The sequence below is a fragment of the Poecilia mexicana genome, unplaced genomic scaffold, assembly GCF_051168715.1.
Source record: "Poecilia mexicana isolate PSO_F unplaced genomic scaffold, ASM5116871v1 scaffold_22, whole genome shotgun sequence".
In the NCBI taxonomy this organism is placed as follows: Eukaryota; Metazoa; Chordata; class Actinopteri; order Cyprinodontiformes; family Poeciliidae; genus Poecilia; species Poecilia mexicana.
The window spans coordinates 21455654-21476305 of record NW_028263391.1 but is presented as its reverse complement, the minus strand read 5'-3'; the positions used below and the strand labels follow the sequence as shown (position 1 = coordinate 21476305).

At 36.5% G+C, this 20652-nt stretch overlaps 2 protein-coding genes across 2 annotated transcripts; one reads left to right on the top strand and one right to left on the bottom strand.

Annotated features, from left to right (window-relative positions):
• The first annotated feature begins 2286 nt into the window (after nt 1-2286).
• On the top strand, nt 2287-5960 carry yy1a (YY1 transcription factor a). Its single transcript, XM_014987873.2, has 5 exons — nt 2287-2887; nt 3944-4094; nt 4414-4474; nt 4939-5097; nt 5182-5960. Exons 1-5 carry the CDS (start codon nt 2395-2397, stop codon nt 5362-5364), a joined length of 1047 nt encoding a protein of 348 aa, XP_014843359.1. The 5' UTR covers nt 2287-2394; the 3' UTR covers nt 5365-5960.
• Nucleotides 5961-6952: 992 nt separating this feature from the next.
• tpp1 (tripeptidyl peptidase I) lies at nt 6953-20145 on the bottom strand. Its single transcript, XM_014987875.2, has 13 exons — nt 20024-20145; nt 19605-19679; nt 18095-18234; nt 17866-18016; nt 16089-16210; nt 15833-16002; nt 14820-15018; nt 13199-13387; nt 11910-11979; nt 10598-10718; nt 10358-10519; nt 9385-9510; nt 6953-7835 (listed from the first exon to the last, which is right to left on the bottom strand). Exons 1-13 carry the CDS (start codon nt 20032-20034, stop codon nt 7695-7697), a joined length of 1677 nt encoding a protein of 558 aa, XP_014843361.2. The 5' UTR covers nt 20035-20145; the 3' UTR covers nt 6953-7694.
• Nucleotides 20146-20652: the final 507 nt, after the last annotated feature.

Here is a 20652-nt window from a genome sequence, read left to right as displayed (position 1 = left end):
GAAATATGCCTTTGGCGCCTTTATGGATTGAGAAGTTTTTATCAATTTTTCTTCATTTTTGTCTTTCATTCATTTATTAAACGGAGGAAAGTTCACATCTATGAAATAAAAGAAAAAACTAATTAGTTTAATAGATAAACAAAAAAACTTTTTGCAGTGTAAAATGCCATCTCTAATGAAAAACACACAATTTTAACAAGTATTTTTGTGCAAAAATCTTGTAGCTCCAAACTAACTCTTCAGCAAGCTAAATAACATTATTTTAAGTAATTTATTCCTTATTATTGATGAGACAGTAATAGTTTCACTGGCAAAAAGACATTTCTCCTTTTTATAAACAAAATAATCTGCCAGTGAATCTAGAATTTTTTTTAATCAACATCAAGAAATTATTGACTTCAAAAGAAGTTCCTATATATCTTGCTGAAAAGTAACTTGTAAGTAAGTTAGTGTAATATTTGCACTTAAGCTATACAAAAATTCTTGGTAAGATTGTTTTTGCAGTGTACATTCATTTTAAATCTAATTAATTTCAAGGTCATTTCAAAATATTTTCATTCATTTTTTTGTAGTAACTCAAATTATTTATTCTTTGGTTGCATCTTAAAGATCGACTGATAGTCTGACAAGAAACAAAGGATTACTCACTGTTTCTTAGACACATTTTCCACCGCCTCCACTCCACTTTTCAACACCTGTAGCCGTTTGGCACTCCGGTGGTATAAAAAGGAGCTGACCCGTTCTGAAGTTAAGGTGTGATCTCAACCGCCTCCCTTCCGCACTCCGGTAGAGGGCGTGGAAGAAACACACTTACCTGTGCACCTGCTCACATTGAGTGTAACCTTCCTGTGGGTGTTTTCCACTCGGTAATAAACGGTACAGCGCGGATGAACGAGGAGCTGATTATCTCCTCCCAACCGGCGGCGGGAGGAGATAATCAGCTCCAAGAGGTAAAATGAGAAGTCCAGGACTGATCAAAAATAAATAGAGAACATTGATTTAATATATCAGAAATGTTTGCGGTAAAAATAAAAAAAATATTACTGATTCAATTATATAGATGTGTGTGTGTGTGTTATTTTAAAAAGTTTATACTTTGAGGAATACAGTTAGTGTTCAGTGATCTTTTCATAAGTTTTAATATTTTATTTCATTAACGCTGTTTAATAACCTGACTGGATAACCTGACTTTATAAATTAACAAACAAATTAACTAATTTGTTCAAGCTTATACGTGGCCAGAGATGGGTACCTTTTTGGGAAAAAAAATACTTTTGAGAGTAGTTTTACTTTTTTTTTTTTAGTAACTTCACTGAATGAACCCATTACTTTTACATTTTTTTGCACATAACTTTATCTGTTCGGTTTTCAAAAGACATAATCTTAAATATTAAACTAGACATTACAGTCAGTAGCTCAGTATTTGATTAAACATTTACTAAATATGGATGTTTCAACGGCGCAATTCAGGTCTACAGGAGAAACAGCGCCCCCTACAGTCAGAAGATAATGTCTCAAATGTAAAGGCCCCGGTTTGAGTCACAGTTTTACCAGAGGTTGGTAGAAAAAAATGTCATTTTACTTAAGAGAAAGTAAAATGAGATTGCCCAAATATTAATAATAAATAAATAAAAATAACAGTAAAGAAGCCAATTATTTATTTTGGCTGAAGTGGCTCTCCATATTACTGGAGGTACACTAAAATGTATTTAGTCAAATTACTCATCAAGTACTGAGTAATTGTTCAAGTTAATTTGTAATAAAATAAAATAAATAAATAAATAATTCAGTATAAATCCGAGTATAAATTCAAGTGATAATATATACTTTTAATGTATCTCCACTTAAATATAGATGAGAAATGTTTGTATCTGGTACAATTTTGTTTAAAACATCCTTGTTTTTTATTCAGTGAAATAAGTTGAGGTGGAAGTTGTACTAAAGTAAGAGTAGCTGTACTTAAACTAAATAAAATTTAATTTTGTAATATTTCTATAAATTTAGTCTTTAAAAGACCAAAAAATTTTACTTGAGGAACTTCTTGCATAGTTACTTCTCACTTTTATTACCTCTGGAATACAGCATTTAATTTATATTTTAATATGCAAAATACGTTTTGCATATTAAAACGAAAATTAGGTTTCTGTTTTATCCAATCAATAAATACGCAGAATGGTCTTAAAAGTTATTAAAATCCATTCTAAAATGCACTCCATAGAGAATCCGCTATTGATCCAAATCACGCGAGACTTCAAAACTAGAGCACTGTGGCGACGAGATTACAGTAGTGGAGAGAGTTGTTGGAGTGGGAGGAAGAGAGCTGCGAGCACAGGGGGGGAGGTGATCGAAATAATATTATTTACAGATAAACACGCAGAAGGAATCAGGATTATCATGGCGTCAGGGGACACCCTGTACATCGAAACGGACGGGTCGGAGATGCCAGCAGAAATAGTAGAACTGCATGAAATCGAGGTGGAAACCATCGAGACGACAGTTGTCGGGGAGGACGGCGAACAGCAGCCGATGATCGCCTTACAGCCGCTGGATGATCCGCACCACCTCCACTCGCACCAGGAGGTGATCCTGGTGCAAACCCGAGAGGAGGTGGTCGGAGAGGAGGACTCGGAACTGCACACGGAGGACGGGTACGAGGACCAGATCCTGATCCCAGTGCCCGCTGTTGAGGAGGACTACATCGAGCACACTCTCGTTACTGTAGCCGGGAGAAGCACGTCCGGAGGCCGGGTTAAGAAGAGTGGAAGCGGGAAGAAAGCGGGCAAAAAGAGCTACATGAGCGGTGGAGAGATGGGCCGAAAGTGGGAGCAGAAGCAGGTCCAGATAAAGACTTTGGAGGGGGAGTTTTCTGTTACTATGTGGGCTTCAGGTGAGTTCCTGCAAGCTGCTGATGTCGCTTTGTTCTCTGTGTGAGTGGGCCCAGCTGGGGCCTTGTGCTTCGCTAAAGTCTTACTCTTTTCGACGGTTCAAAGCGAGTTAAAATTCCTCTGAAAAGTGTTTGTTTTTATGGGAAGCCATGTTTTATGTGTCAATGGGCGCCGCCATATTTCCCCGGTCCAGAAAGTATGGCGGCCCGAAAAAATGGCGTTTATTTGGCCGACGAAGATGGCGGCGACAGGGGGAGCGGTAGCTGCTAGCTCCGCTGGGCCGCTGTGGCGCAGTTCAGTTAGCGGCAGCCGGAGATGCCTTCAGGGACGCCTCGGACTTTACAGTTCTGAGGCTTTTATCTCAAATTTAAAGGTTCAATATCAAACGAAAAAATACATTTAAACAAAAACGGATAAATTTCGGCATCTAATAGCCAAAAACATTAAAATACGCGTTTACAATGGATAAAACAACGTGATTAGCGTAATCTTTGACCTTTGTGGGAAAGTGTCATGTTTTTAGGGTCAACTTTTCACGTCTATAATAAATTTAAATATAACGACAAACAAGGTGGTGCAGATATGGAAATAACCTAAGTAATGCAGATAAAAATCAGTATTTTAAAATATATATATATATATAATTCATTTAGAATATTAAAATCTATATTTGACATTAATGCTACAAGTTACAGCTAAAACGGTTGAGGTATTTCTTGTTGCTAAAAAAGTTGTGCAATGGAGTTTTACTCAACTTCCACATTGCAAAGTTCCCTAATAATCATCCTTGCAGGATTTAAAATGTATTTGTGCACCAATATGACATGAATCTGGCCTTTTAATCACAAACAAAAGCTTGTTTTGTGATCAAAAGTGGAAACTAATCTTTCTTTGCAAAAAGAAATAGCTGTATGTTGTATTTAAATAACTTTACAATTTGAATACAAATGGCTAAAGTTGAATTTGAATTTTGTAACCTCTGCAGTATTTACTCAGTGCCTACTTAAGAAGCAACAGATGATTGATTTTCAGTTTCTTTCTGTCCCGTTCTTGCTCAGATGACAAGAAGGACATTGTTCACGAGGAGCAGATCGCAGGGGAGAACTCTCCTCCGGATTATTCTGAATATATGACGGGGAAGAAGCTCCCCCCAGGAGGCATCCCGGGCATCGACCTGTCAGACCCCAAGCAGCTGGCAGAGTTTGCAAGGTAAGAACCCATCCAAAAAAAAAAAAAAAAAGTAAATCAACAAAATGTTGGTGGAAAACTCACAAAAAAGTGATGCGAGGCACACATGGTGAAAGCAACGCCTTCAGCCCTCTGCGGTTTTGCTTTTTATTTCTATGTGCATTATTATTTCCCTTAGATTTAGTCATATTTTAACTACTTAAAATATCACACTTATGTGTATATTCTGTATAAGTTTTACATTGCTTATGGCTATGTTTGTATTTAACACCCTTATTAACAAATACATTTCCCCTTGGGGATCAGTTCTACTCTAATTGTGACCTTTTTCGTGTTGCAGAATGAAACCAAGAAAAGTAAAAGAAGACGATGCACCCAGGACAATAGCCTGTCCGCATAAAGTGAGTCAGATTTTAAATTCAGTAAACTGCAAAAACAAGATATTTTTGTTAAGTGTCTGATGCAAAAGTTTTATTTTGCATCAGATAATATGCAAGACAAACTAACTTTCCAACAAGATAAAGTAGATTTTAAGTGAATAATTATTTAATGTTAATGAAAACAAAACTAGTTCCACTGGCAGATTATTTCAACAACATATTTTCCCCATTTTAAAAGTGAAAACCTGCCAGTGGATCTAGAATTTTTAAATCAATATTAAGGAGTTATTGACTTAAAACGAGCTATTTTTTCAAAAAGTTACCTGCACATAAAGAAAACTAAGATACTTGCACTAGAAATTAGTCTGAATCCTTTTGTGTTTTTGCAGTGTAGTCCAAGTTTCTCAGGTTGGATTCACAAGCAGCAGTCCCTGGAGTTCTGCGTCTTGTTTTTTTGGGAATTATCCTCCTCGTTTTTGTTTTAGGGATGCACCAAGATGTTCAGGGACAACTCGGCGATGAGGAAGCATTTGCACACCCACGGGCCTCGCGTGCACGTCTGCGCAGAATGTGGCAAGGCGTTTGTGGAGAGTTCAAAACTGAAGAGACATCAGTTGGTCCACACAGGAGAGAAACCTTTCCAAGTAAGTTCCTTTACTTTCTAAACTTTAAATAAAACATGTTTTGGGAACACGTGAATAGAAACGTTTACACTCTTCTCCTTGCAGTGCACGTTTGAGGGATGCGGCAAGCGCTTCTCTCTGGACTTTAACCTCCGCACTCATGTGCGGATTCACACTGGAGACCGCCCGTACGTCTGCCCCTTCGACGGCTGCAACAAAAAATTTGCCCAGTCAACCAACCTGAAGTCTCACATCCTCACACACGCCAAAGCCAAAAACAACCAGTAAGACATCAACCTTGAACGACCAGAAGCGGCAGGAGAACCGGAGGACCGCCGTCTGCTTCTGAGTGAACTGACCTAATGTTGCTTGGACTGCTTTTTCTGTGAGACGACTCTCTTTGTACTGCAGATAGAAAAAAACAAACAAAAGAAAAAAAAAAAAGCCCTTTTTTGTGAAACTTTTGATAATAAACGGAGGTCCAACAAAGCTGGCCTCTACCCGGATGGAATATTTTAGAGTTTCTTCTCATGAAGATGTTAATTCATGGATCTGCACCTGGAAAACTGTTATTTATACCTTTACACAAATAGTTGTGAAATTTGCATTAATCTTCACCAGCTTCTCAGTTTTGTACCTCCCCCCTAAGTGTGCATATTGTACACTGTTTGATGTAAGCTTTGTGGTCTGTATGTATTTAAGACGGTCCTATAGACCTTCCTGCAAGGTTTCAAAGTTCGTTTCCCTTTGTTCTCCTTCACGGCTCCATTTCTCAGGAGGTTTGTAGCTTTTCGTTTTCTACAACACATGTAGATAACCATGTGATTTTATTTTATTCTTTTTTTCAGTAGATATCATTGATTAAATTGTTTCTCCCAATTGCATCACTGATACAGAGCGTGTGATTTGTGCTGTCAGAGGTCAAATTCTCACTGAGCTGGTGAATAATTAAACCAGTCGGGTTGAAAAAACGTCCAGGAAGTTAACAGCGATTCAAAAACGCTTCATATCCATGCATGACATTAATGAACAACGTTAAAAATCAATCATTGGCTGAAAGGGTTCTTTAAAAGGGCAGGTTAGTGTTTAAACAGGGATATTTAACTACATCATGACATCATGGCGCTGCTGCGAATAATTGTGGTTTGTTTTGTTTGGAGAAACGAGACGCTGAGAGCAACTCGATACCGAATGGGTTGAGAGAATTTGCACAAGAAATCAAGTTTCATCACAGCTGAGTTGTTTCAAATCTACAGATTAAAATATGCAAAAAAAAACAAAAAAAACCCCAAAGATTTAAAGTTTCATTTAAAAGATTGTGACTTAAAGCTAATATTGCAAAGCGGATTTTCCTCAGAAAATGAGAATTTTAACATTTACTGGATGATTAATTGTTCAATAAATTATTTCAAGAATATTTTAAGAATTTTCAAGTTATATATTGATAATGGTATAATACAAGTTTGCCCTAAAAGATAAAACCTTTAATATTGTAAAAGACACTTTACACTGGAAGATATTTTAAAAATCCAAAATAAAAAAATCAATAAAACCCAAGCAACTAAAACTATGACAAAAACAAAATCTGCACAAAATTGTAAATAAAATGGATTATAAACTCTCTAAACAAAAAAATCTGAATGGAAATTGAGCTCATTTTAACTTTCTTTTCTACATTATAATTCATTGCAATTTACGAGATTAACTTTTTGAATTGAATTACCGAAATTCAGTTAATATTTATTGAGGTGCATTCATATTTTCCCCTTTTTAAAAAAATGTTTTTTATTGCTGATAATTTCATTTTGCAAGTTTGCTAGTCTTTTTGGACAGTTAAACATCAAAACTACAACATACATTTCAAAAACGACAAACATTTCTGATTAAAGTATCAAAATCTTTAATTTTCTCTTCTGGATGTTTTTCCTACACAATACAACTCAAAAATCCTCCACATTTTTATTTTAATTTATAGGAAATAAAACTCCACATATTTGATTTGTGATTTTGCAAAGAGTGCATTGTGGGTAAAACTGCTAAGTCATTGTCAAACCCACACATGACTGTGCATTTTTAAGATCTCGTAGACAGCAGAATCAAATTGAATAACCTGTTAAGCCACAAGTAGTGTTCCTGTTTTATCTCAGTGATATGAAGGACAAACTGCATGCATTTGTTAGAATCAAAGGAAGTTAAAATAAGTACCCCACTTTGATCCGATATATTTGTCCAGTGCATTTTTCTGACCCTTATGAGTTTATCTAGAAATAAACTATATTTCTGCACAAAATGTAAAAGATCCCTGAAAATAAAAGCTGCATGTTTGCCCCAAATTTGAGAAAATACTGTCTAGTAAAAATGCATTAATTGCAAATAAAAAGCAACAGTGGTAAAGCTTTATAAATGATTCCCTGGCGGATCCAACACTAAATGGAAGAAAGTGATTTTAACCCAGATTGATAGGAAATTTGAATGATGATTCATTAAAAATGGAAAAATCAGCAGCAATAATCCAAAGTATGGCCTCTCTACTGTCCCGCCTTTGGCACCAAGAACCTGACTGTCGGGTTGATCCGGGTGTAGCAGTTCCTTTCCCAGCTCTGGCCGGTTGGTTCTGTTCACTGGGACAGCAGGGCAGCCAGCAGTGCGGGGTAGTTTGGCGTGCCCCAGCCAGTGACAGGGTCCCACGACGGGGCGGCGCAGAAGCCCTGCCCCTGAACCTTCTCGTCCAGGCAGCCCAGGTGACACCCTTCAGTCACCTGCAGAGAAACATGACATTCACTTTAGCCTGGAGATGAAAGTTACTGATTAGAACAGACTAAAGTTAACAGATAAATGGACATTTTCTTAAAAACTTGAGTTTTTTCTTGCATCAAGACTGCTATATTTGTCATAATATGCTAGATTAAAAAGGAAAAACATTAAATTTTAACATTATTTTGTGTCAGCTGTATTAAATACTGACAAACAGAAAAATGTAGTTTTCTCCCATTATTAAACCTAGACATTTATAAAATATAACAAAACATGAACCTGTATGTTGCTGAGTAGAAAAATAAAAGATTAAAATATGTGAAACACTTACTCCCTCATCAACAGAGAATCACACAGCAGTGCTGCCTGCGGTTAAAACTCCGCTAAATGAAGCGCAGTAACTCACGACGACAGCCGTTAAAATCAGTCATGTTTTTTCAATCATGTTCAATTTTTTCCGCTTTTCTGCCATTTTATCCTTACCTTAGCAGCCATTCAGAATGAGAAACTGACGCAGCGCTAATAAAGTTAAACTACATTTAAAAACAGAATCGCATAAAGTGCATCGGACTCAGTTTGGACCGTTCCTCTTTACCGTTCTATTATGGCCGCCATCTTTGTTCCTACATCAGCGGCTCAGCTTAAGGATGACCAGCGGCGCCCTCTGCTGGACGGCGGCCAAACTACAACACTAAACTTAGGTCGAAGCCGACATTAGTTAATAATTGGAACAACTTTTACGTTAAAAAACTATTAATTGACAATTATAAGTTGATCAACTGTTTGCCTACCTACTTTGGTGTATAATACTGAGAAAAACAACGTGGCTCCTTAAAGATAAAACAATTTTAATATAAAATATAACCTGTGTAAATACAAAAAACTGTTTTAAAGTCATAATTTCTATCATTAAGGAGGAAAAACGAATAAAAAACAAGTAAATGCCCCGTAACCTAATAACTGGTCATTTCACACGTGGTCAACCAAGTCAGTCAAGACCTTTAAAAATTCACTAATAGTGAGGTACACCAGTAAAACCATTTTGGATCTACAATAATCTTTCAAACATCAACAAAAATCATGTAATTAAAGTATTGCAACTTAGTTTATGATTGAGTAGACTAAAACAGTCAGTATTCTGTGGGGAGTTTTTTGCCTGGCCCTCTCTCTCTTATTATGATTTAATTTATTTTAGTCCCGTGTGTCAAAACGTTTGAACTTCCCCTGACTTAGATTTTATTTTGGATGAACTCTTGAAATCAAGTTAGTTTCTAGGAAGGTTCTCAACGGTCCACAGTTTTCACCACCATATTTTAGCCTCCTTCATGTTGTCAGACAGGTACTATTGAAAATTATTTTCAGATCAGGCATGTGTTTTTCAAATTAAATTGAATCTATTCTTCCAAAAATGTAGTTAATTACTAATTACTACTAATGTGTGATTTAAGACAAGATAGTCTAATATTATGATGACCTGGAAACTTGAAACAAGAATAAATGGAGGGAGTTAGAATCTTGGAACTGGATTTGTTGTGACTGACGGGCTTCACTCACGTCAAACAGGCCGGGTCCTTTCAGCTTGTAGAGGCGCGGGTTGAGGAAGCCGAGCGCAGGCAGGCCCCTGGACAGACGCTGGCCGTTGATGAGGGACAGCATGCCTCCGACCACAGGAGTCGATGCCTGACAGGAGCAAAAGCTCAGAATAACCGAGAGACAAGTGAAGCTGCAAACACTTTAAAAATGCTAAAACTGTGAGCTGGATATGAAAAAGTTCTAAACTTCAAAACTTTCTATGAATCTTTGTTTAGCAGAAACTTTGATAATGTTTGGTTTAGATTAATAAATTAATCTAAAGTTGTTGATCTCATCAATTGATTAATGATTAACTGATAAGCGGCCATTTTCTCTTGTATCACAGCGGTTGATTATCTTTTCATGATGATCAACATGAAAAGATGAACAACATTTTTCAGGGAAAATGTTGATTTAAAAAAAAAGAAGCATCAAATAATATTTTACTTATAATAAAATATTTTTACACATTACTATAAATATATTTTATTAAACAGTATATATAATATACATTATATTTGACATAATACATTTTATATACCAAATATAAATTTTAACATATTGTATTATATTTTTCTAAAATATTATAGAACATTTTATAAATAAAATATATTTAGAATATTTTGAAATAAAATTGTATTATAAATTATAGAATATTTTAAAATTAAATACAATTATGAAATAATTAAATTCTAAGACATAATTTATAAAATTATGTCTTATAATTTTGTGAGCTGTATTAAATACTGACTGAATAATCAGAAGATTTTATTTAAATATATTTATAAGGTATAATAAAACATTAGGGCTGTAGGGCCAACCTCTTAGGTTGCAGAAAATAAAAATATTTGAAACACTTAATTCCCATGTTTATATATTTTTCTATCATGTTTTTCTGTTAGTGGACTGGGAGTAATTTTAATGTGGCACTTTATTAATGGGTGGTTTTGGTTACCGAGGTTCCGGACACCCAGGGGATGGGTACTCTGTTGCTGACCACCCAGTAGTTATCAGACAGGGCGGCCATGTCCGGGTAGGCCCTGCCGCTCGTGTTGAAGTACGACTGAGGAGGAAGAGTCGCCTTCACGCTCTTCAGGTAACCCTCCACCGCGCTCACCTAAACACAACGAAAAACAGAAGCTATTAGTTACACTTTTAAAAATAATTGGTCAGGTAACACAAAGCATTTCTGGACCTGGTACTCGGGCATCTTGAAGACGTTGCTGAATCCTCCTCCACTGATGTAATCTGTGACTTCATAAGTTACTTTGAACGGGTTTTTAAAGGAAGTTCCTCCGACTGTGGTCACATAGGGGCTGAGAAATACAGAACCACTTAGAAACCGTCACAGCAATTAATAAACATTTAATTACCCTCCTTACATAAACACTCAGAGTCCCTGAAGGTTTTAATGCTTTGACACTTATTGGGAATTTATGTCACAATTGTGAAGTGAAAGAAAAGTTATAGATGGTTTTATTTTTTTGTAGAAACAGAAATCTAAAAGGCAGTTCCAGGTTTAAACATCTGGATGCGTTTCATTTATTTTTTTCTTGAATAGCTTTAATTAGAATGAGGCGCTGACTTTGACTGGGCCATTTGAACCATGGACTATAATTTGGTTTAAACCTCTCCATTGTAGCTCTGACTATATTTACTGCAAGGCCAAAACGATTAATCAGATTTATTGTGATGATTCGATTATTTAAAAAAAAAACATCAAATAATTTAGTCATCGATTTATTGTCAACTGGAGAAAATAGACTCAAAAGACGACAATTTCTGAAGGAACAAAATATCCAGAGCTTTAATTAAAATTGTACAAAAATATATACATTTAGGATCAAATGAAACCTTTAAGTATTTTTCCCCATGCATTTGGAGCTTTTTCTGAGGCTTCAAATGCATCCTTTGCAACACATGATCAAGTGTGTCCAAATGAAATGGTATGTTGTTATATTTTAGGGGGGAAAAAATTATTTTCTTACTTTAAAAAATTAATTGAATAATTTGTTTATTTGCATTTTTTAATATGTAAAAAAGGATTAAGTGCTTAAATTAAAAATCTGCAAAGTGCCAAAAAATATTTTATCCAATTAATTAAAGAACATATTAAAGCGAAATATGTTTCTTTTTAATCTGAAATGGAAAATATAGACGTGTTTTGGACATTTGCTCCTCTGAGAATGTTGTTCTCTCAGCAATTAGCCTGTGTTGACCCTGTATACTCCAGTTAGACAATTATTAAACCACTTGATGATTATTTCAATAAATTGATTAATCACTAGGTTTCCTCTGTGACATATTCAAAGTTTGAGTATTTGTTTTCAAACGTCCACTCTGTTATAAATTGGACATATTAGTTTATTTTTATTTCATAAATAAACTCTTATCTTCTGTTAGTTCATCAGATAGTAAAATATTTCTGGTTGTAGCATGAATAAATAAATGAACAGATATTTGAATGCTTCAGCATAAAGGTTTGATGTGAGGACTGGGAGTCCTACCTGGAGGCAGGAAAACTGGGCCTGAATGTGTTTTCCTTCCCTAGATGTCTGCATCCAGCGCCGCTGTCGCCTGAACACAACACCAGGTTCAGATAAGGAGACAAAACAAGCTGAACTCATCCAAAGTCTCTCTGTGATCCTGATGAATGGAAGTTTTTGTTCCTCACTGAGGTTTTCTGAATAATTTTTAACAGGAAGTTGTGGTAATTTCACAACTAAAGGTCACACGCATCAGTCCTCACATGATTGTCGACCTTATTACAACCCAAAGCTGACCAAAGGTCATGCTGTGCTGATGGTGCGGGTCAACTTTTTCACTGTAAAAACACAAAATATTACCAAATATTTTTGGTTTAGTTTCTAGAGAAAATATCTTTTAGTACTAGGGATGCACTGATTTCAGATTTCTGTCCGATTGCCAATTATCAATCTTTAAAAAGCCTGACCTGCCGATTCCAATGTTGACCTATAACACTATTTTTTATCTGAAATGTCACTAAACATAGCAAGAAAGTGGCTGAGTTGGCAACACTGAGGTGATTATTGGTAATTGGAAATGTGCAGAGATGATCTGGTGGGCCGGTCCGTCAGTCAAGCTTCTCTGACAGCAGAGCAGAAAAGGATAGTGGATGATTTTTAGACCTTCGCTGAAGTAGATAATATCAGCTTCACATTAAGTATCGGCCAATAACCAATATTCTAATTTAAAACAAAACTGACGAAAAACTTTGTAGCAAGAAATATGCGCTTGTTTAAAGTTAATAATTTCTTAATATTGATGAAAAGAAGGGATGAACCGATATGAAACTTTGGGCCGATATTAATATCAGATGTTGCTGTTATGGCCAATAACTGATATTTTATGCATTTCACTACCGTTTTGACACCTTTGGAGAAAAAAAAGACCAGAAACAGACTGCAACAAGTTAAAAATAAATATCAGTTGTTCATATCGGCCCGGTTTTATTCATCGGATCGATACCGATGTGTTACAAAGTGACAAATATTGTCCAATACCGATGTTAGTGCCGATATACCGTTCATAACTATGGAAAAGTTCTTGTTCCATTGGCAGATTATTTCACATTTCCCCATGTTATTAGGGAAATAACCAGAGGAACTAGAACTTTTTCATCAATATTAAGAAACTATTTTGCTGAAAAGATATTTGTAAATTAGTTTGATCTAATTCAAGTGTACCAAGTTATTTGCATTAGAAGTATCTTGGTAATATTTTGTGTTTTTACAGTTTTGCGAGCATTGTTGAACATCTGTAAGCATCGACTGACCCGAGGCGAAGAGCAGAGAAAGACCTCTGACCCCGGCCTTCATGAACTCCGTGTTGATGCGCGTCATGTAGGCGGCAGACAGGCTGTCCTCGTCATCGCCGTAGCTGATGGTGTGAACCCAGGGAAGGTCAGACATGTTGCTGAGCAGGACCATCCACTGGAGGAAAGGTTCCTGGGTCTCATGTCGACCTGGACAGGAAGCGGGAGCGGACATAATTACAGAACAAACTTAGAGTTTGGATGTGTTAATTCTCAGTACTCAGCCACGCCCTTAACTCCTCCCCACTCCAGCAGACTGACTACTGACCAGCTCTCCGTCTCACGGGTCCGAAAAGACTCCAATTCTCGGGTATTACCGCAGATAAGAATTTAGAGAACTTTTATTTAAGCTGGGAGCGGAGATGATTCGTCCAAGTTCTAACTACCTTCATCCAGACGTTATGCCCCGCTTCAGTTCATAGCCCAGACATCGGAGTAGCCCCGCCGATGTCCGAACTCATGAACCACACCTGTTCACGGTAGCTCATCTCCTAATTATTAACGTGCACTTGGTAACCGACTTGGATAATTTTAGTGACTAGGAATAAGTCCCAGGGGCATTATTTATCTGAACTAAAGAACGTACGAAGCCACCATAAGTTACTTGGACCATAAGCATTAATTTTACATTGACCAGAGAAATTAAATCTAGATGACTCAATTAATTTAACTGTCCACAACTTCAAATTAGACTTTAGTATTTTATTAGCAAGCTTTAGCAGGGGAAAAAGACATACAGCATTTTAATAAAAATATAGAAATTAAAACTTTTAAGAATCATCAGAAATTACTCCTACTTCTAACCCTACGCTGTGTCTTAATCTAAATAGAGGCTTTGGGGGGAGGCAGTAATACTCGAACCCAGATGCAGAGACGTTTGTTTCTCGATTGGTTTCACTTGTAAAGCTGAATTTGCTTTTAACTGCCATGTTTTCAGTTTTTAAAAATGTTTCATTTAAGCTACAAATGTCTGGGTTTATATCAGGGTGATAGTAGTTTAGTTTTATTTTGTTGCTCTTTGTCCAATTTAGTTTTAGAGTGCTAGTTTTTATTAGTCAAATATTGTTTTGCTTAATTTTTATCAGGTATAGCGGTAGTTTTAGTTGTTTCATATTTCGGCTAATTTTTATATGTAAAATTAACAAAGGATTATTTATACATTGATTGATGAATAAACAGAATATACCATTTTCAAAAAAAATATTCAAGTATTGTTGAACAACAAATTGATTCTCCCAACATTTTTTTAATTTATCTTTTGATTCTGATTTTTGCATAATCTGAATTGTTTTGAAGCAATTTGTATCAAATTTGGCCAGGTTGAGCAGTTTGGGATGAATTTCGATTCATTTTAAACTGCATATATTAATTTATGTTCTTTTGTATTTTTGTATCTTCATTTTTAGTCACAAGAGTTAAATTCCCTTCAAAATATCATTTATTGTTCTCCAGAAGCTGACAATACTTTTGCATTTACTGTAAAATACAGAGACTGTTTTATTACAGCTTTGTAAAACAAAATGGAGGCATTTTAAATGAATAATCTGAGCAGATTTTAATTTCTTTTTGTGTCCTAGCAGACCTGGATTGGTGAAGACCCATGTGGAGATGTTTGCCCCGGTGCTCATGATGTACTCCACGTCCAGGCTGGCCTCTAGGCCGGCTTTCCCTCCTCCCTGGGTGCCGACGACCCGATCCACCTCGGAGCGATGCTGGAAGGTCCCACCGAACATCTGCATGAACTCGGCCAGGTCAGCTGGGTGGTAGTACTGCTCCAGAAACTGAAGAGGAGGACAGAAAAACATTAGTTTTTCTTTTTAATGACCCGGTTTTAAGCCTCTTATCCATTATTATTTTTAACCACAATCCTTCGAAAGCTAGCTGTAGCTTCGCACTTTGAGCTGACGTCACGGCAAATAAACGGTCGTTTACATGCAGTACCTTGCGGACCAACAGGGGGCGCCAGGGGACAACAGTTTGAGAAAGACAGCTGTAATGTCTACTGGCTTTTTCCTATTATTTTTATTCAAATAAAAGGAAAAAGTAGCCAAGAAATTACTCAAAGAGTAAAAAAGTATTAGGTAAAAAGTCTACTCCAGTAACCAATCAATTTATCATTCATTCAATATTTAAAAATTTAAAGGACCAAAATGACAATAATTCATATAAGTAACAAAAACAAACAAAAACAAAAACAAAACAGGCAAAATAACATTTTTCCAAATCAGTTTCTTTCAATAAAAACAATGAAACTTTCACAGAAACTGCAGGGGTAAGTCTGGTGAGTCTTTGGTTTAAATGTTTGTTTTTCATTCAGTAGAAAATCCAGGTGCTGGGTTAAACATTGTTACATGTTATTTCTGATTATTTACTAGAAAATTATGTACATTTAAAAAAAAATTTTAAAAATTGAAAAACACAAGATGAGACAACATGAAACAGTTGTTGATCTTTTTGCTTTTCCAATTTTCTTCTGTGGATTTATCTGTTGTGGCTAAAGGATGTTGATTGTGTCCGTTTCCACCAATGAGGAAAAGAAGAAAAATGAAGTAAAATAGAAAGAAAGTGAGAAAGGCTTAATAAATAAATCCTGACCTGAGCGACGGCCTGGCTGTTGTTCTCAGCTGATCCCACGTCAGTCGCCGTCAGGTTGTAGCGAGTTCTCAGGACGGCTGGCGTCACGCCGAGGTGAGCCCCCGCCTTGGAACGCGGCCCCTTTCTGTTGGCGTCTTTTTCTCTAGGTGGGACACGATGAAGGCCTCCGACTACAAAAGAGCAAAACAAGATATTAGAACCGATCCGGACCTGAAAACATGACAGCTGATCAGTTTAGAAACGAGCAAAATCTCACCAAAATCCAGATGTTGGTGAACCTCATTGTGGACTGAATACGGACTGGAAGATCTCACAATGGAGTGACCGTTTCTGACGTAACGGTGAAATCTACTTCCTGGAAGAAGAGCCTCTGCAACCCTTAATAGAAAAAAGAAATCCTGTTGAACTCACTGCCGTAATCAAAATGAACAGGTGTGCAGCAAAGAAAATATTCTTTATTTTTTGACACTCTAGAGTTTCAGATTAAGAAACCAGGTTTAAAACAATAAAAAGATACCCTGAATAAATACAAAGAGTAGTTTTAAATAATTGAATCAACCAAACCAGGGGTGAAACGATTGATTATTGAAATAATCATTAACTAATTTAGAAACTGATTAATTGCCGTAAAGGGCCATTTGGTGAAAGAACAACATATTCAGAGCAGTAATTATGTCAAAACTGTGCAAAAATTGTCTTGCTAAAAGTTACTTTTAAGTTAGATTTGTCTCGTGCCAAAATATTTGCACTGGAATCTAGACCACAAAAAGATTTTGTGTTTTTAGTGTTTTGTGAAAAGCTGCCATTTTAATAGACTCAAACAGCTCTAATCTCTGCAGATTGCAGCTCACAGTTTCACCATTTTCACTGCAAAAACAGGAACTTCCTCACATGGTGAAAGCAGAACCTTTTCACAGAAGTTGCAAAACCCCAGCAAGAGTACCGTATTTTCCGCACTATAAGACGCACCTAAAAACCTTCAATTTCCTCAAAAGCCGACAGTACGCCTTATAATCCGGTGCGCCTTATATATGGACCAATATTGAGCCACAACAGGTCTAGCAACGGACCTTACCACAGGGGCCGCGTTTCATTGGCTAATGCCCATTTTAGGTCACAGTGCAGCTACCACGTGCGTGACCGTCTCACAAACACAAGCTACAGTAGTAAACATATGCTAATGTACATTGTGGACCATCAAAACCATGAATGCCGACTTACCCAGCCTTGCAAGAACAATAGGCATCAGTGATCTTGTCCACAGCTATATTTATGCTGAGGGTGTGAGGATCTGCTGTTTTCCTCATCTATCGGTAGCTTTTAGCTGTGACGCGCACAATGTTGGAGGCATCCAGTGGCTCAAACACCTTGATGTCGTCCAAAAAAGATGACATGAACTTGTTGGTTCCCCTGTCCATTGTCGTGGCTGATATGTTGTGAAAATCCGGCAGAAATGCTACGCTAATTAACTCAGATCGAAATGAAAGACGTCATGTTTACACAGACATGCAGTAAGCTGCTTACGTAGTTGGTCCACTACGGTAAGCAGCCGCCTACTTCTTTTTCCCCCGTAGAAGAAGTAGTGCGCGGTGCATGCTGGGATAGTTGTCAGAACACTGGTTTGTTAATAAAGTTTGATAATACATTTAAAGGGGGGGAGGGGCAGGGGAAGAGAGACAGAGACTGCAGCGGCAGCGTGTCGGTTGGTCTGTGTTACCCAGAAAGCAGTTGGGCATAATATCGCAACACCAACACCGTGAGTGAAACAACGGCTGGGCCAGCCTACTATATAAAGTACTCGGGGACCATTTCTTTATTAATGTGGATGTGTAATAATAGAGTATGAAGCGTCTATTCTATGCGCCTTATAATGCGGTGCGTCTAATGTATGAAAAAAGTCCTAAAATAGGCCATTCATTGAAGGTGCGCCTTATAATCCGGTGCGCCTTATAGTGCGGAAAATACGGTATCTGTGTCGCCTCCCAAGTGAGTGAATAAAGTAAAGTAAAGCAGCTGAGAGCAGATGTGCTTACTCTGCAGTCGTGATGCACTGTAAAAAGTCCTGAGTGTGAACCGTCCGACAGTTTGAAATCCCGTGAGTCTGCAGCCAGCGGTGCACCAGCTTCTGGGTCAGCGCAGACGGACGAACCAGAGAGGAAACTTCCTGCAGACTCAGGTGTTTTCCTGCAGAGGACAGATCATTTCTCTCTCACTTAGTGACAGAATCAGATCCTACGTTTGTTTAAAAACCTCACTGCCTACCGTAATGAGGCGAGTCAGGGTCCGACACCCGTCTGAGAGTTTCCTCCAGCAGGTCGACGTTCTGCTGCTTCAGGGCAAAGGTCAACTCCAGCTGCTCTGAAGGATCCACCCGACCTGCTTGGGACCACTCCTGTGGGAGTCTAAAAAAATAATTAAAATTAGGATTTACTATCTGACATTAATAAATATGTTGATATCTTTGCTTTGGCCATTTATGGCAAGCCATTTTAACATATAATCAGCGTTTGCTGACTATTCCAGGTATAGAAATGCATTTTGACAAGACAGAACCATATTTTGATTTTCCTGAATGGTAATTTAAATCAAGTTTATTTTTATAGCACATTTCAGCAACAAGGGAGTTGAAAGTGCTTTACATCATAAAAACACAAAAAACAGAGTCACAGAAGAAACTACACTGCAAAAACACAAAATCTTGTCTAGTTTCTAGCGCAAATATCTTAGTTCCCTTCAAATAAGGAAAAAAACTAACAAGCAACTTTTCAACAAGATATAAGAACTTGTTTTAAGTCAATAATTTGTTGTTCCACTGGCAGATTATTTCACTTAAACCGTGGGAAAAATGTCTTGTTATAAGTGAAAAAGAAAACCTGCCAATAGAATAAAAACATTATCAGTATATGTTGTGCTGAAACTTTAAGTGCTTAGCTCAACAAGTTTTTTCCTGAAAGTGAGATTTTAGCACCAATGCAACCAGCTGGATCTATAAAGGATATGGTAACGTTTTAAAAATGTCAAAAATAGTAAAAAATTCAACACTTGTTCTTGAACGGTAAGCATTAAATCCAGTTTCTGGAGTTTTACGATCACTATAAAATTGTTTATTCCCAAAAAAATGCCACATTAATGAGCTGAGAGGATAAAACTTTAATAAAAACAGCAGACCTGCTAACCCTGCTTTAATAGACACAGAAATACATTTTAAAGACTATAGGAAATGAAACAATACATGAGAACAGACTTCTTTTCAAAGATATTGTTACCAAGATGTAATTTTTAATTAAAAAGAAAGCAATTGCAAATGTAGAGAATTCCTTTCATGGAAGAAATATAGTTTCAGTAAAATCAGATTTTTTTAGACATTGAATATTTTAGTTTTTTCTCCTTTGCATCAGAAACAAATGTGGTAATCATCTGTCGAAACCTTCCAACTGCTTGTCATGTGATCAAAGGAGCGTGATTTGATTGGCTAAAAGCCACAGCGCCACTCAATCTAGTGTCGATTGCTTTGGCCTGGTCGACCAAATTATGCAGGTGAAAGTTTTGCTGGCGAATTTAAAGTAAAAAATAATATTAATAAATAAAGTTGTACAACTGCAAAGTGTCAATATTCAGTATTACAAATGTAACCCATTTAAAAAAGTCTGGCTCTTAGACTACATTTCTTCCATATTCTTCAAATACAAATAAACCCTAGCTGACCTAAAATCATTATTATTACAGTTTTAAGTAATAAAACTAGAAAGTGATGGGATAACAGTTTCCTTACATGACATTTTGGTCATATTCGAGGAACCCGCTGGAGACCAACGAGCTGAACAACAGAGGCACGAAGAAGAGTAATCTGTTGGAGAAAAACAAAATTAAATGGAGCTTTTCATTATAATTACACCCGGAAGTTTGAACATGCTGAAAGCAGCTTGTGTTTGTCAGACAGTCTTTTATATCTGCTGCTGTCCTTTAATATCTGTTTCTAACAGGAATTTTTAATTTATAGAAACTCTGATTATAAACATTTCATCTTCTACTAGAGACACATTTCAGCTCTGACCTGCGGCGGCAGCGTTCAATCTGGGTCACGTTACAAAAATAAAAACAAACAATCGCGCCTCAGTTTCACCGAATCCCTCCGACTGTAGTTAAATTATGAAATGTATTTTTAAAAAGTCAGAAGTTTCGAGCACTTACATTGTGTTCATGGTGTCCTTGACTGCTCCTGCTGTTTAAAGTCAGCTTGTGTCCTCTTTAATGAGCGGCTATACAGAGGAGTGTCATGTGACGCGGTTTCACGTGACTGCTGACGTTTTTTCTTTCTAAACACCGAAATATTTTTTTTTTCCTATCGTTTGCATTCCCGATGAAAGATAACATAAAACGATTTTATTTTACATTTGAAAGTTGCTATGTAATAAAATATCAATTAATTATATTTTAAACAATTTTTTTTCATGAATTAGCATTTGCTGATATATTTTTTTTCTTCTTTTTTTTTTTTTTTACAAAATTTTCCATAAATAACATAATTTTATCTTGTGGCTTAAAATGTGAAAATTTTAAGCTTTATTTTAAGATACATTTTCTAAACATAAATATTTATACCAGATATATTTATTTGTGGCTCTAAATGAGTTTTATGGGGTTTCTTTTAGTTGAATTAGGCTATTAAGGTTATAGATCCCTGACCTAACTCAGTGGTTGTAAGTTAGATGAGCCAGTCTTTATGTATACAGCATTTTTGTTACACAATGAAGGTAAGAAAAAGTGTTTTACGTTAGATAAAAACAGGAAGAAACTTAATATGATAAATTTGCTTTAGT

What these genes read in the sequence shown, in the direction of transcription:
- yy1a (XM_014987873.2), top strand. Translation starts at nt 2,395, where the DNA reads ATGGCGTCAGGGGACACCCTGTACATCGAAACGGACGGGTCGGAGATG. An exon ending in CAATAGCCTGTCCGCATAAA is followed by an intron (nt 4,475 to 4,938) that starts GTGAGTCAGATT and finishes TTTTTGTTTTAG; the next exon opens with GGATGCACCAAGATGTTCAG. An exon ending in CAGGAGAGAAACCTTTCCAA is followed by an intron (nt 5,098 to 5,181) that starts GTAAGTTCCTTT and finishes TTCTCCTTGCAG; the next exon opens with TGCACGTTTGAGGGATGCGG.
- tpp1 (XM_014987875.2), bottom strand. An exon ending in TCACCAACATCTGGATTTTG is followed by an intron (nt 16,003 to 16,088) that starts GTGAGATTTTGC and finishes GCTCTTTTGTAG; the next exon opens with TCGGAGGCCTTCATCGTGTC. An exon ending in TTCTCTGCTCTTCGCCTCGG is followed by an intron (nt 11,980 to 13,198) that starts GTCAGTCGATGC and finishes TGTTGTGTTCAG; the next exon opens with GCGACAGCGGCGCTGGATGC.